Source organism: Brassica napus, chromosome C9, assembly GCF_020379485.1.
Source record: "Brassica napus cultivar Da-Ae chromosome C9, Da-Ae, whole genome shotgun sequence".
Taxonomy (NCBI): Eukaryota; Viridiplantae; Streptophyta; class Magnoliopsida; order Brassicales; family Brassicaceae; genus Brassica; species Brassica napus.
Window position 1 is genome coordinate 25292201 of NC_063452.1, and position 13845 is coordinate 25306045.

The following is a 13845-nucleotide window of genomic DNA, read 5'->3' on the forward strand; positions in this document are numbered from 1 at the left end:
TATCAGATGAATGTGAAGTCAGCTTTTCTCAATGGCGACCTCAAGGAAGAAGTGTATGTCACACAACCGCCTGGGTATGTGACACACGGGAAGGAACACAAGGTGTTAAGGCTACACAAAGCTTTATATGGTTTAAAGCAACCCCAAGGGCATGGTATGGAAGGATAGAATCATACTTTCTTCAAAACGGTTTTGAGAGAAGTATGAACGATGCGGCCTTATACATCATGAAGCAAGGAGGAGATGTGTTCATCGTGATTCTATATGTGGATGATATAATCATCACAGGAAGCAACATTCAGAGCATCAACACATTCAAGAAGAATATGAAGAAAGAATTCGAGATGGTGGATCTTGGATTGTTGAACTACTTTCTTGGAATGGAAGTAATTCAAGACGATGGAGGTATATTTCTTTCACAAGAAAAGTATGCAAACAAACTTGTAGACAAGTTTGGGATGCGAGACAGCAAGAGTGTAAGCAATCCACTTACACCACAAGGAAAAGGAGTTGAGGATGACAAGGAGTATGGAGATCCAACTAAGTATAGAAGCATCGTTGGAGGGCTTTTGTATTTGTGTGCATCAAGACCTGATGTGATGTATGCAAGTGCCTATCTCTCAAGATACATGTCATCACCTCGCATGAAGCACTACCAAGAAGCCAAAAGGGTGTTAAGATATGTCAAAGGAACATCAAGCTTTGGAGTGTACTTCACAAGCGTGAAAGAACCAAGAATTGTAGGCTACACGGACAGCAATTGGGGTGGTTCTAAGGAAGACAAGAAAAGCACTTCAGGTTATGTGTTTACTCTTGGTTCAGCCATGTTTTGTTTGCAATCAAGCAAGCAACAAACAGTGGCACAATCAACGGCTGAAGCGGAGTACATAGCCGTGTGTGCAACAGCAAATCAAGCTGTGTGGTTACAAAGACTATTTGAAGATTTTGGTCAGAAGTTTGAAAGAGGCATTCCGATCTTATGTGGCAACAAATCAGCAATAGCAATTGGGAACAATCCGGTGCAACACAGAAGGACGAAGCACACAGAGATCAAGTACCATTTCGTAAGGGAAGCTGAGAAAAAAGGAATCATTGAACTGGAGTATTGCAAAGGGGATGATCAACTCGCATACATTCTCACACAGGCATTGGGCGGTTCAAGGTTTGAAGATCTAAGGAAGCAGCTTGGAGTCAAGTCGAGATATGATTAAGGAGGAGTGTTAAACTATATAATATAATCTAATCTCTCCTTAACACTTTCACATTAGTTAGTTATTACACAAAAGAGTTGTAACTCTTCATGTTGTGTCCTTTAGTATAAAAAGTTGTGTCTCTTATACTTGTAATGATTCGATCTCTATATAAAGATCAATCATTTGTTGTAAACATATCACAGAATCTCAATAATACAAAAGTATTTTCAGAAAAGTTTATAAGCTTGAAACGTCTATCGTATTCTTTATCTCGAACTCGTGTGTAACACACTGTGATCGTTGTGTAACACAAGTGGTTGGTAAAAGATTAACATCCTCCGCTCCTCTTTAATCAAGACAATATACGGTAGAGAGGGAAAGGTTTACGTTAGCAACACCGAGAATACAAACTATTTTTATGATCCAAAGGAGCTGAGATGGGGCGTTGCAAAAGTGGTACTCAATGTTGAGAGAATGTGTGATATAGCGAATGTTTGTACGCTTTTGATGATAAAAACTATTTCTCGTGGTATGACACAAAGCGTGAAGAGTGGAGAATGGTCAAAGGGTTGCAGATACTGGTGAGGAATTGTTGTGATAGTGTTATTGACATAGCTATCTACGGTGGGAAACTCTTAGTCTTGTGGGAGAAGAAGAAGCCTAATAAGTGGTATGAGAAGAACATTTGGTGCTCGGTGATTGCACTTGAAAGACGCTTTGGTAATGAAGTTTGTGGAATTGTTGAGTGGGCTAGTATTGTGCTCACAGTTCCCAGATCATATGTTTTCTTGCATTGCCAAGTGGACACAATATGAAAAATGATTTTTGTTTTTTTGTTTAAAGTTACTAATCACCACTCTTTAGTACCCAAATCTTGTTTTGCCCTTTGTTACCAATCTTGAATATCTTGTTATTTCATTACTGGTTAAGCCTAAACTCGATTTGAAACTGTCAAAGACATCTTTACTAGAGTGGTTAGTGGATCTTTCTAACAAAAAGGGTTTCAAAGAAGGAACACTTTCTTGTGCTTGAAATATAACACTAAACCAATATACAAAAATTAATCCGCACCCAGTACTTGTTACAAGCAAAACCCATCAGAACATGGCCGGATCTCTGATGAAGACATAGTCTCGTAGATTCATCCCAAAAACCGCGGTTACAGCCGCAAAAATGGCAGCCACAAAGGTTGCTATCAAATGTTCCACATCATATAGACAAAGCATTATTGGACAATATATATGTAATGCGGTAAATCTTCTCTCTTGAGTTATCTTATGAGGGTGAGTTAAATCTATTATTAATATGGTATTAGAATTCATGGTTTAGCACATCATAAACTTTTCCACGTAAACAGTTTCCTACTTGGGTGACATGCACAAATAGCCCATATTGTTGTGATTTCTAAGATGTTGGAATTATTATAGTATTTCTGAGGTGTTGTGCTTTGACCATTTCTATTGGACCGTTTCTCACCCACATCTCGAGAGAGTCTATCAAATGTCCCACATCGTGTACAGAAAAAAATATTGGATATGATTTTGAGCGTGAGTTAAGTTCATTACTAATAGTTACCGCTATGAGAAGCGGTTGAAACTGAATCAACTGATTCTGTATATTTCCCTAAGAAAGATATGGACACAAGTTCAAAGACTCTTTATTGAGATGAAACAAGAAAAAGATAACCACAAAACTTGATTTTGTCTGTCCTTACCAGCTTAATGTTGATCAGATACTCTGTATCATCAATGTGCTCTTTCAGCTGCAAACACAAAATCATAATCAAAATGATGAAAACAAAAAGATGAACATGTTTTTGGACAGCAAGTAAAACGCTTTGTTCTTTAACTAGTGCCAAGACCAACGTATATCAAGCCACGTGTTAAAAAAGTCAAACCTATTCGCTGGAGCACAGTTTCTAAAATAGACCATGCCACAGGAGATCAGCTTCTAAAGTGGTAACAAACTAACAAAAAAAAACAGATAAGAGGTTTTCCCAAAAAAAAAAAACAGATAAGAGGTTCCGACATGGCGCCAAACGAAGCCAATGGGTTAGTTAAAAGTTCCGAACATTACGACATACCTTTCGTTCTGTTATCCCCTCCCAAACAGACAAGGAACAGAACCAAACCCTAGATCCCCCTTTTCTTCATCTTAGTTTTGTCTAAGAAAAATTCACAACTTATCCAAGTGTGAAGATGAATCATCACTGAATCAAGATCGTTTTAAACTAAAACCACGGTCTAGGTTCGGTCTGATCAAATCATCTTCCAGGTATGTTTTTTTTTTCTTTTTGTTTTCTGTAGATGTCTTTGATGTTTATTGGTTTTGATGAACCCTAGAAAATGGCTTAAAAGAGGCATTGATGATTATTGCTTTTTGATTGTTAATTTAGGTTTGTTATGGGGTCAGAACATGATCACGATGAAAACAAACAAGTTTCAGAAGAACCTTTATTAGAAGATGAAAACCAAGATGGTGAGCATAAAAAGATCCTTTCAGAAGATATTGTAATCATTCACTCAGAAATACATTCAAGATCCTCCTCTTCATCATCTTCATCTTCTTCGTATTCATCACCACCAAAACATCTACCAGAGACAGATTCACCTCCTGTTCAAGTAATGGACAGGGATGATAATAGTAACTACGACCCAGACAGGATCCCATCTTCGGTTTTCGAGACAAGCAAATCGAATTTGCAAGCTGATTGGAGCTGCGCTTCGAATGAATCTCTCTTTAGTATTCATATAGGGAGAAACAGTTTCACTGTTGATGCCATGAAATCAGGTGAGCTCTACAAATCAGGAGAGTTGCTAGCTTATAGTCCTGAGCTTCCTATGCCGCCACCACCAGGAAAAGAATTAGACCCTTTAGTCGAGTCGTCGAAAGTTGTTGATTCAGATGATGATGATGAGAAAGAAGAACAGCCTCCTGCTGTTTCTTGGAAAACTCCTACAAAGTCTTACCGTTCTAACCGGAGCTCAAACAGCACGCATTCCTTCTCTTTCCCCATGTAATAATCTCTCCATCATCCTCTCTTATGCCTTTTGTTTTAGCTTTTCTTTTGTTGGATTTGGTTTAGTGAAAGTCTTTTTATTTACAGTTTAGCAGGAGCTGCAAGTGATTCAGCAAGTGTAGAAACAGGGGAAAAGAAGAAACAAGAAAAGCAATCAGAAGAGACAAAACCACCAGCAGAAGTAGAAAACCAGAAGAATTCAACAATGTGTGGTTGGTTCTCATGGTTTCCTTCATGTCCTTCGTGTTGTTCTTTACGTTCTCCATGTTCTTGAATTCGTTTTTTGCTTTTGTGTGTTTTACGGATTAGTTGTGACCCTCTTAACCGGTTGAGTAAACCAGTTAAATGGAAATCATGTGTTAACATAAAAGTAAGTTAGGTTAACTATTAATGAATCAAATGGTTTAGGGTTGTTGTAAGAGAGCAAGGTGGACTCTCGCAGGTCTATTGAAAAGTGTTAATAGTTAATATGCTAAGAGCTTGGAAACTTTGTGTGGTTATGTGAGGTTGGTTCCATGAAGCTTAACTCTAGTTTCTAGGCTGAGCATTGTCATGAGTCTCGTGACCGTTGACCAGTGGGATCAACGTCCGTCTCTCAGACCTGTTTCTCCATGAGCCTCCATTAAAACCGTTGCCCCGAGTTCTAGTTGTCTCCAGTCTCATTCATATTGTATCCAATGTTTCGCGCAGAATATCTCCTGTCGTTTGCATTGTTGTTGATTGCAGAAGAATTCAAAAACAAAAACTCAATTAGGATTTATGTTGTTATTCATGAAATTATCATCTATAGATGCTCTTCGGTTTTCGATTCTGATTCAAGATCCCTTGTGAGCCTATAGCTGCATTCCAATATCAAAAAGAAAAAGAAAAACAAGAACTTTGAATAACTGAGAGTCTGATGAGCAAAAACATTTTTTTAAAAGCATGTGACAGTGAGTGAACTCGTGCTTAACATTTCGAAACTACTCTACCACACACATTTTTAAAGAGTTATAACTCAAAAACAAGATTTGAGAATTTTCTAATTACTTTTTAGTGTATTCATATCTGCAGCTTTTGGAAAGTATCAGTTAACCAAGTTATCATAGTCGAGTGAGTAATGGAATGAGAGCTGTTTACGTGTTTGTGGGCCTAAAAATTAGAAAAGCCCCCGGCGAGGAGCGAACTCACGACCTTTCGCTTACGAAGCGAACGCAATACCACTATGCTACGGAGGCAATTTGTCTTGTGTCTGAAACGTCTCTTTTTAAAAAATGTAAATACGCATACAGACCAAAGAAGCTTCGTTCAAACTTTCGACGGGAAGGAGACGAGAGAGAAAGAGAGACGCCGCCGGAAATCTGTGTTGGGACAAAGAGGTCCTGATAGTGTAGGCGAAAAGAAGATTCTGCTTCAACCAACAATCTGTGACTCTCTCTGTTCTTGACTTGAGGCTAGTGAAGGAGCTTTTAAGCTTTAGAGTACTACTCCTACTACTTGTACGGGTGAATTGCATTTTATAGGTTCCCCATTACAGCTCAGAGGAACTACTCCTGTATGTTAATTTATTTCAACACCAAGAACTGATCTAGATTTGATTTAATTCAACCCTAACACATTTCTAAAGAAGGTAGAAACACTAACCTTGATCCATGCTTGGATGCAACCCCACCAATTGATGTTCTCTTCTTTAACCTTCTCCTTTTGGTGATTTCCTTGATGGACAAGAAATCCCAAACCTTCCTTAATCTCTCCTTTTGATAATCAGTATTGTTGTTTTGTGTGTTTTAGAAAGACTCGTTTTCTTACGTACTAAAAGACAATGCACACGAGGCTTTTATATTAGTCAAAGGGTTGTGTGTTGCAATACAACTCTTCACAATTATAATCTATAATATAATGAGGCAGTTGCTTCACTCCTGAGACGACACGTCAGCATTTTGGTGGGTCCCACTTTTAAAAATTATGAAAAAAATGTCAAACTTGTGGCTCGAACCCGGGTTATTGAGGGATACTTTGTACATTGATGACTGAAACTAATATATATTTATGAAGTTCAGAAACTTTTGCTTCTTCGGTTTTCTCTGTGGACCGGGTCTAAAAGTGTATTATGAGTTTCATTTTTAAATGAGGTTCATCACCTTATATGAAAAAAACAACAATTATAGTTTTTTTCATATTGTAATATGTCTTCATTTAACATGAGATTAGGTTCTTTTCATCATTGTCTTAGACAAATCTGAAGAGTCGTGCTCTGTGTCTGTTCGTAATCTATTTTTTCACCGGTGAACTCTTCATCTCCCCATCTTAAATCGTTTGATCTTAAATGTTCCTGATTTGTAGACTTTCTTTAAACCCTATATATATGATTATCATCTTTGATGAACTCAATTTGCATCTCCACAAAACTCATTGATTCCTCTTAGCTTTAAGAATCTTCTAGAAAATGTCTTTCTGCCTCTCCAGTTCCTCAAACCGGCGTTCCCGGCATCTGTCACTCAACCTTCGAGTCTCTCCGTGTTGGTCGTAGTAGTCAGAGCATAGCCTCTAACCTCCGCGCTTATGGAATTCTCTGAACTTCAAGAAAGACATTGAGTTTATGGGAATCACGAATCTCTTCCTTGATGAAAAGGTAAGTTAATCTTCGATTTATCACACTTATTTAATATAATTATTTTTAATTGATTTCCTGATTCTTTGTTAAATAATATTATTTGCAGATTCTGTGATTCATGGGTTTATTCCCGCCGGACGTGCTAATCATTACATGCCATCTTTGAAAGCCGGTTCCATTGTGAAAGACTGAAAGTCGATCGTTTTGAGGTTGCTAGATGCTCAAGCATGTACAAGATAATTGATCATCCATTCCTCATTTGTTTCATTTCACCAACTATTATTGACGAAGTCATCACAGGTGCTCCTGAGATCAATCTCCAATCATAATTAGACTATTTGACAATTTCCAAGCGATTGCGAACACAAACCTAGAACTCTCAGGTATATTATCATATTGCATCTGGGTTTATAATATGTTTTGTTATCATAAATGATATTTAAACTCACAGATGTAGTTGGGCAAATCCGTTCTGTCCAAGGCTCTGACCTTAGCAAAGAAACAACTAGAGTCGTTATCCATCTCCTAGATCCGTAAGAAACAATCAACACACAATTCTCTTTATACTATTATCTATATTGTGCTAACATAAATAATCAAAAATATTTCCTACCCAAATTCTGTGGTCGTCTATTTTTCTCTCTTACTTATCAAACTAATTTTACACAAATCTTTATTTTACAGCTTAAAAGAAACCACAACAACCCAAACAATCAAAACATCAAAAACTAGAATTCCAAAAAAAATGAATCATTAATGATCACCTCTCCTTTTTGTCTAATCTTAGAAATAAACTTCAAAACAAATATGCCAAACCAATCATTTCAACTAAAACTCAACGACACATACATCGAGTCATCTAAACAAATACAAACTACACGGCCAGCTATTTAACAATTTACAAACTTACTTTCGCAACGACACATACATCGAGTCAGCTAAACAAATACAAACTACACGGTCAGCTATTTAACAATTTACAAACTTACTTTTGCAACGAAAAAGACGAATACAACAACCAAGATCAATGAAATTACCTAAACAAAAAAGCAGAGTAAGTTATGAACTCTGATAAATACAACTAACAATAATTTTTGTTTACATATTCCCCATCAAATAAAAAAAAACAAACACAGCCACAACAAGAGATACAAGAGACAGTCCCGACAGACACAAAGGCGGCAACAACAGCTCCACCTGCTCACTCCTCTTGTCTTATAAAAATAGCTTACATGTCCAATGTCAACAGGCCAATGCTATTATCTTCTTATGAAAAATACATAAATTCGTTTAAAACTCATTAAAGCCCAAATACTCAGAACTGTCACTCATCTTATAGTTATTTCTACAAGTCTTCATGTATTTGTTTTAAAGGTCCGATAAGAGCAACAACTTTAAAAATAAAATAAAAACATATAACAAACATAATAAGGATAATAAAAATTATTACTTAATACACACAACTTACACGACTAAACTGGAGAAAAAATATCCAGAAACAAAAAGTATTTTCAACAACTTTAATATAATTTATGTACTCTCAACAGTAAAAGAAACAAATTAAAAAGACAAACAAACAATAAGTTTCAGTGACACAACAAACAACAACACGAATTATATCGATCACATTACTAACACAGTTTAGTCCTTCATAAGTGGAGAACAATGCATACACAGTTCATCATCACAACTCTAACCCTATAACAATAAAAAAAACTTGAAAAACAACTCAAAACGCAAAATTCACAACTACAATAACCCTAGGAAAAATATTGAGATGAAACAAGAACTTGTCCACAACTCCGCGCTTGCGCGGGGGCAATGCCCCTAGTAACCGTAACACACGTATACTGATATATATTATATACCATTACTTAATGTATATAACATATATGCATATAATTATGAGATTAAAGACACTAGATTTTTTAACCGCGCTACGCGCGGATAAGATTTTATATGTATTTCTCAATTCTAAAAAATAATGTATAATATTGTATTACATTATTTAAAGAATATAAAATAAGACTACAGAATATAAATATATATTTTTAATTTTCTTTGTGGAAATCATTATGTTGTGTGATTGTTCTACTTGACTCACATATTTGCATAGTTATTTGTGATAGATGAATAACTATATTTTTATTATCAGTAAATAATATATATTTATTATATAATATAAGAAAAATAAAATTATTTACTTTTAAAACAGACTTGTCTCATGTTGGGGACTCGGTTATAGACATATCATATTCGAATGAGACATTTTTACAGTTATGAATCTTCTTAACAGTCAAGAAACAAATCTGAATATCAAAACAATCTCATACGATCTCTTTGTGGAATAACTGCTCTGAAGAAATTGAATTTAAGCATCAAAAGGACTGAAAATGGATGTGTAGATGTGTTATCTAAGTCAGCTTTACAAAATATTATTCATAGTTCATATATCATTTATGTCCATTCTATTTTTTGTCCATCCTTTCTTAAACATCTTGAAATAACTGATGCTAATTAATAATAAACTTTTGGCTAGCAAAGAAATCAAATTTGTCTAATTATCGCTTAATTTGTCTAACTGATATATATGTATTTCTCAATTCTAAAAAAGTAATGTATAATATTGTATTGCATTATTTAAAGAATATAAAATAAGACTACATAACATAAATATATTTATTTTAAATTTTCTTTGTGGAAATCATTATGTTGTTTGATTGTTGTACTTGATTCACATATTTGCATAGATATCTGTGATAGATGAATAACTATATTTTTATTATCAGTAAATAATATATATTTATTATATAATATAAAAAAATGAAATTATTTACTTTTTAAACAAAGTTGTCTCATGGTGGGGATTCGATTATAGACATATAATATTCGAAGGAGACATTTTTATCGTTATCAATCTTCTTAACAGTCAAGAAACAAATATGAATATCAAAACAATTTCTCATACGATCTCTTTGTAGAATAACTGCTCTGAAAAATTTGAATTTAGGCATCAAAAAGGACGGGAAATGATGTGCAGATGTGTTATCTAAGTCAGCTTTACAAAGTACTACTATTCACAGTTCATATATCATTTAAGTCCATCATTTCTTAAATATTTTGAAATAATTGATGCTAATTAATAATAAACTTTTGGCTAAAAAAAATTCAAATTTGTCTTATTATCGCTTAAATATTTTATTAATATTGTCTAAGAAGCTTTCAATTGATATCATAGTTTAATTTTTATTAGTTTTTTTGTTAATTTTAGAGTTTTTTGTATTTAAGATTTTTTTCCATATTAAGCTTATATTTCTTTCACATAATATATTTATGTCATAAAAATTACCATCAAATCAGTTTTTAAATAATTTAATTTAAAATAAAATATATTTTAATTTGTTGTATTCTAACAATTTGATTGATTTAATTAATTTGTTTTGGTAGATAACTTAAAAAGTTTTCATATGAATCGGGGAAAGCAAGCTTATGTTGTTATATTAAATTTATTTGTATATATAAAATCTATATATAATGCTAGTGAAATAAAGAAAGAACATTATTTTTTTGTAACTTCAAAAAGATACATTATTACAATTTGAATTTAATCAAAATTGAATAAAATGGTAATTAAATAAATCTAATTGTTTTTTTATCTTGTTTAGTTGGATTCTCATGAAAAGAAATTGATAGGTTAAACAAATGTTTCAAAATTTGTTGTGATATTGTTTTGTTTATAAATTATAAAATTTATTGAATTTATATATTTAATTATTGCACCCTTAAATAATATTTTATTAAGACATTAGAGAACTATGTTTTGAGTTGTTTTGTCAAAATTGTACAAAAATCTTTGCTTTTTCATATTTGTCACGAAAATTTATATGTTAAACTTACTTTTACAAAATTCTTAACTGTCACGAAAACAAAAATCTATTTCTTTGTGGTATATGTCAATGTTCTCACACTTTCAAAGAATATATTAGCTTAGTCACTTACTTATTTTTTTTACAAAACAATGTATTGGAGTCTTGAAAGTTGAATCCATATTATTGTAAATGTACATAAGAGTGTGATTACATATTTAGTAATTCTTGTATATGTGTCCAAGAAAGTCTCAATGGCTTAGTGGTATCTCTCATATATTCATGTCATTATAACCCGGGTTCGATCCTTTCCTTTGCATTGGTTTTTCATTTTTTACGAAAAAGATGACGTGGCAACTTCAGACTCTCTGATTGGACGATTTTTTGTGCCTACGTGGACACTCTAAGAGGAGCTTATATCCTCCTTTTAGTATAGTATAGATTTATGAATATAAGGTAAAGTAGGAGGGTTATCAATACACCCGGATTCTAACTCTTTAATCGAAACCGATCCATCACGGTATCATCTTTTATATTAGAATCTAAAAACATCAATATATGAACTTGAACTTTATATTAAACCAATAGATACATAGGTCACATAAAATATAAAATATTCTTACATTCTCCCACTTGACCTTTGTATCGACTTAAGGGTTCAATAACTTTAATGTGCACTTTTCTATCAAGTTCACTTGATCTTTACTAAAATTTGGATTGATCGAATCATGGCGGTTGTATGCCATTAAACGACATAGTCCCTTCCATGTATCACAAATCAATTCTAATTTTATATCAATCCTTATATGAGAAGAACTTTTATTTCTCAAACCAACCATATGTTATCTACAAACCATAAGTGTATACACATACTTTAATGATAACATAATAAATAAATCAGAAACATAACTTTATGTGAATTCTCAGTGTCAAATACATAATGAGCATCCCATAACTAAAATAGCAAAGCCTTATCTATAATACCCATACGTTCTACATGGCCATTGAACGCCTTGGGTGGTAAACCTTTAGTTAGCGGATCCGCTACCATCATGTCCGTCCTTATGTGCTCGAATGACACTCTCTGTTTCTGAACTTCTTCTTTACAGACAGGTACTTTAACTCCATGTGCTTAGCACCCTTCGAGTACTTGTCGTTCTTTGAAAAGAAGACAGCTGCAGAATTATCGCAGTAAATTCTCAGCGGCTTGGCTATAGTGTCGACAATCCGAAGCCCTGAGATAAAGTTCCGCAGCCATAGTGCATGAATTGTGGCCTCAAAGCATGCCACAAATTCAGCCTCCATAGTGGAAGTAGCAATGACAGACTGCTTTCCACTCTTCCATGATATTGCTCCCCCAGCTAATAGGAACAAGTAGCCAAACGTCGATTTTCTGCTATCAACGCATCCGGCATAGTCTGAATCTGAATATCCAATAACTTCCAGCTGATCAGATCTCCTATATGTAAGCATGTTCTCCTTGGTGCCTTGCAAGTACCTGAGAACCTTCTTTGCAGCTTTCCAGTGGTCCATTCCGGGATTACTTTGATATCGACCCAACATTCCAACAGCAAAGTTGATATCAGGTCGAGTACATGTTTGAACATAGTTCAAACTCCCAACCACCGATGCATAGGGAATTCTTTCCATTTCTTTCCGCTCCAATTCATTTTTAGGACATTGCATTTTACTGAACTTGTCCCCCTTCTGAATTGGAGTATTCCTGCAGAGCATTTCTCCATTTTATATCTCTTTAAGATCTTATTGATATATCCTTCCTGAGACAAACTTAACAGTCCTTGTGATCTATCACGAAATATTTCTATCCCGATCACATAAGATGCCTCACCCATATCTTTCATTTCAAAGTTCTTAGAGAGATACTTCTTCACATCATGTAACATACCCATGTCATTTGCAGCAAGTAAAATATCATCAACATATAGGACTAAAATCACAAACTTACTCCCACTGATCTTAATGTAGATACATCGATCAACAATGATCTCTACAAAACCATATGAAGTGATGGTATCATTAAACTTTATATACCATTGTCGAGAAGCTTGTTTTAGTCCATATATTGACTTTCTCAGCTTACACACCAAATTTTCTTTTCCTGCGACCACGAATCCTTCAGGTTGGTCCATATATACTTCCTCCTCAAGATCTCCATTCAGAAAGGCGGTTTTCACATCCATCTGGTGAAGCTCAAGATCATAATGAGCCACCAAAGCCAAAACAATTCTAAGAGAATCCTTCTTTGAAACTGGAGAGAAGGTCTCTTTATAGTCAATGCCATCTTTTTGGGTGAAACCTTTAGCAACAAGGCGAGACTTGCGTCTTTCAGGTTTACCTTTCGAGTCACGTTTAGTCTTATAGACCCATTTACAACCAATGGTTTTGAAACCATCGGGCAACTCTACTAAGTCCCATACATGATTATCATCCATAGATTTCATTTCTTCTTTTGAGGCATCAAACCACTCTTCAGAATTGTCACTTTCCATGGCCATTTTGAATGAGATCGGATCGTCATCGATGCTTAAGTCACATTCATTTTCAATAGTGTAAACCACGTAATCGTTTGAAATGGCGGATCTTCTTTCTCTTCCAGATCGCCTTAAAGGTATTTGTGGTTCACTATTCTCTTCTTGAATTATGACATGTTCATCAACAGTATTTTCAGCTAGTGGGATTGGCTCATCATTATGTTGTCCTATTGTGTCATTAGAGTCTGATGCAACAATAGGAACAACTACTTCAGGTGGAACTACAGGTGAAGGAACTTCAACCTGAACTTCATTAATGTCCACTTTTCGTGGTTCACCACTCCCACTAGTTTCACCGTTTTCAATGAACCTAGCATTACCCGAATCAACTATTCTCGTACTATGGTTAGGACAATAAAATGTATACCCCTTTGATTTTTCAGGATAGCCAATGAAAAATCCACTGACAGTCCTAGAATCAAGTTTCTTTTCTTGTGGATTATATAGCCTTACTTCTGCTGGACAACCCCACACACGTAGATGTCTTAAACTAGGTTTCCTTCCCGTCCACAGCTCATAAGGAGTCTTAGGAACTGCCTTACTAGGAACCCGGTTCAGCACATACGTTGCAGTTCTTAATGCATATATCCACAAGGAAAGGGGTAATGAGCAATTACTCAAC

The 13845-nt window shown here is 34.7% G+C and overlaps 1 protein-coding gene and 1 non-coding gene across 2 annotated transcripts; one reads left to right on the top strand and one right to left on the bottom strand.

Moving 5' to 3' along the window:
* Nucleotides 1-3252: 3252 nt before the first annotated feature.
* On the top strand, nt 3253-5960 carry LOC106356637. Its single transcript, XM_013796371.3, has 3 exons — nt 3253-3467; nt 3589-4209; nt 4300-5960. Exons 2-3 carry the CDS (start codon nt 3596-3598, stop codon nt 4484-4486), a joined length of 801 nt encoding a protein of 266 aa, XP_013651825.1. The 5' UTR covers nt 3253-3467; nt 3589-3595; the 3' UTR covers nt 4487-5960.
* On the bottom strand, nt 5358-5429 carry TRNAT-CGU. The gene has a single exon. It is a non-coding gene; the product is annotated as a tRNA-Thr (tRNA).
* Nucleotides 5961-13845: the final 7885 nt, after the last annotated feature.

What these genes read in the sequence shown, in the direction of transcription:
- LOC106356637 (XM_013796371.3), top strand. Translation starts at nt 3,596, where the DNA reads ATGGGGTCAGAACATGATCACGATGAAAACAAACAAGTTTCAGAAGAA. An exon ending in CATTCCTTCTCTTTCCCCAT is followed by an intron (nt 4,210 to 4,299) that starts GTAATAATCTCT and finishes TTTTATTTACAG; the next exon opens with TTTAGCAGGAGCTGCAAGTG.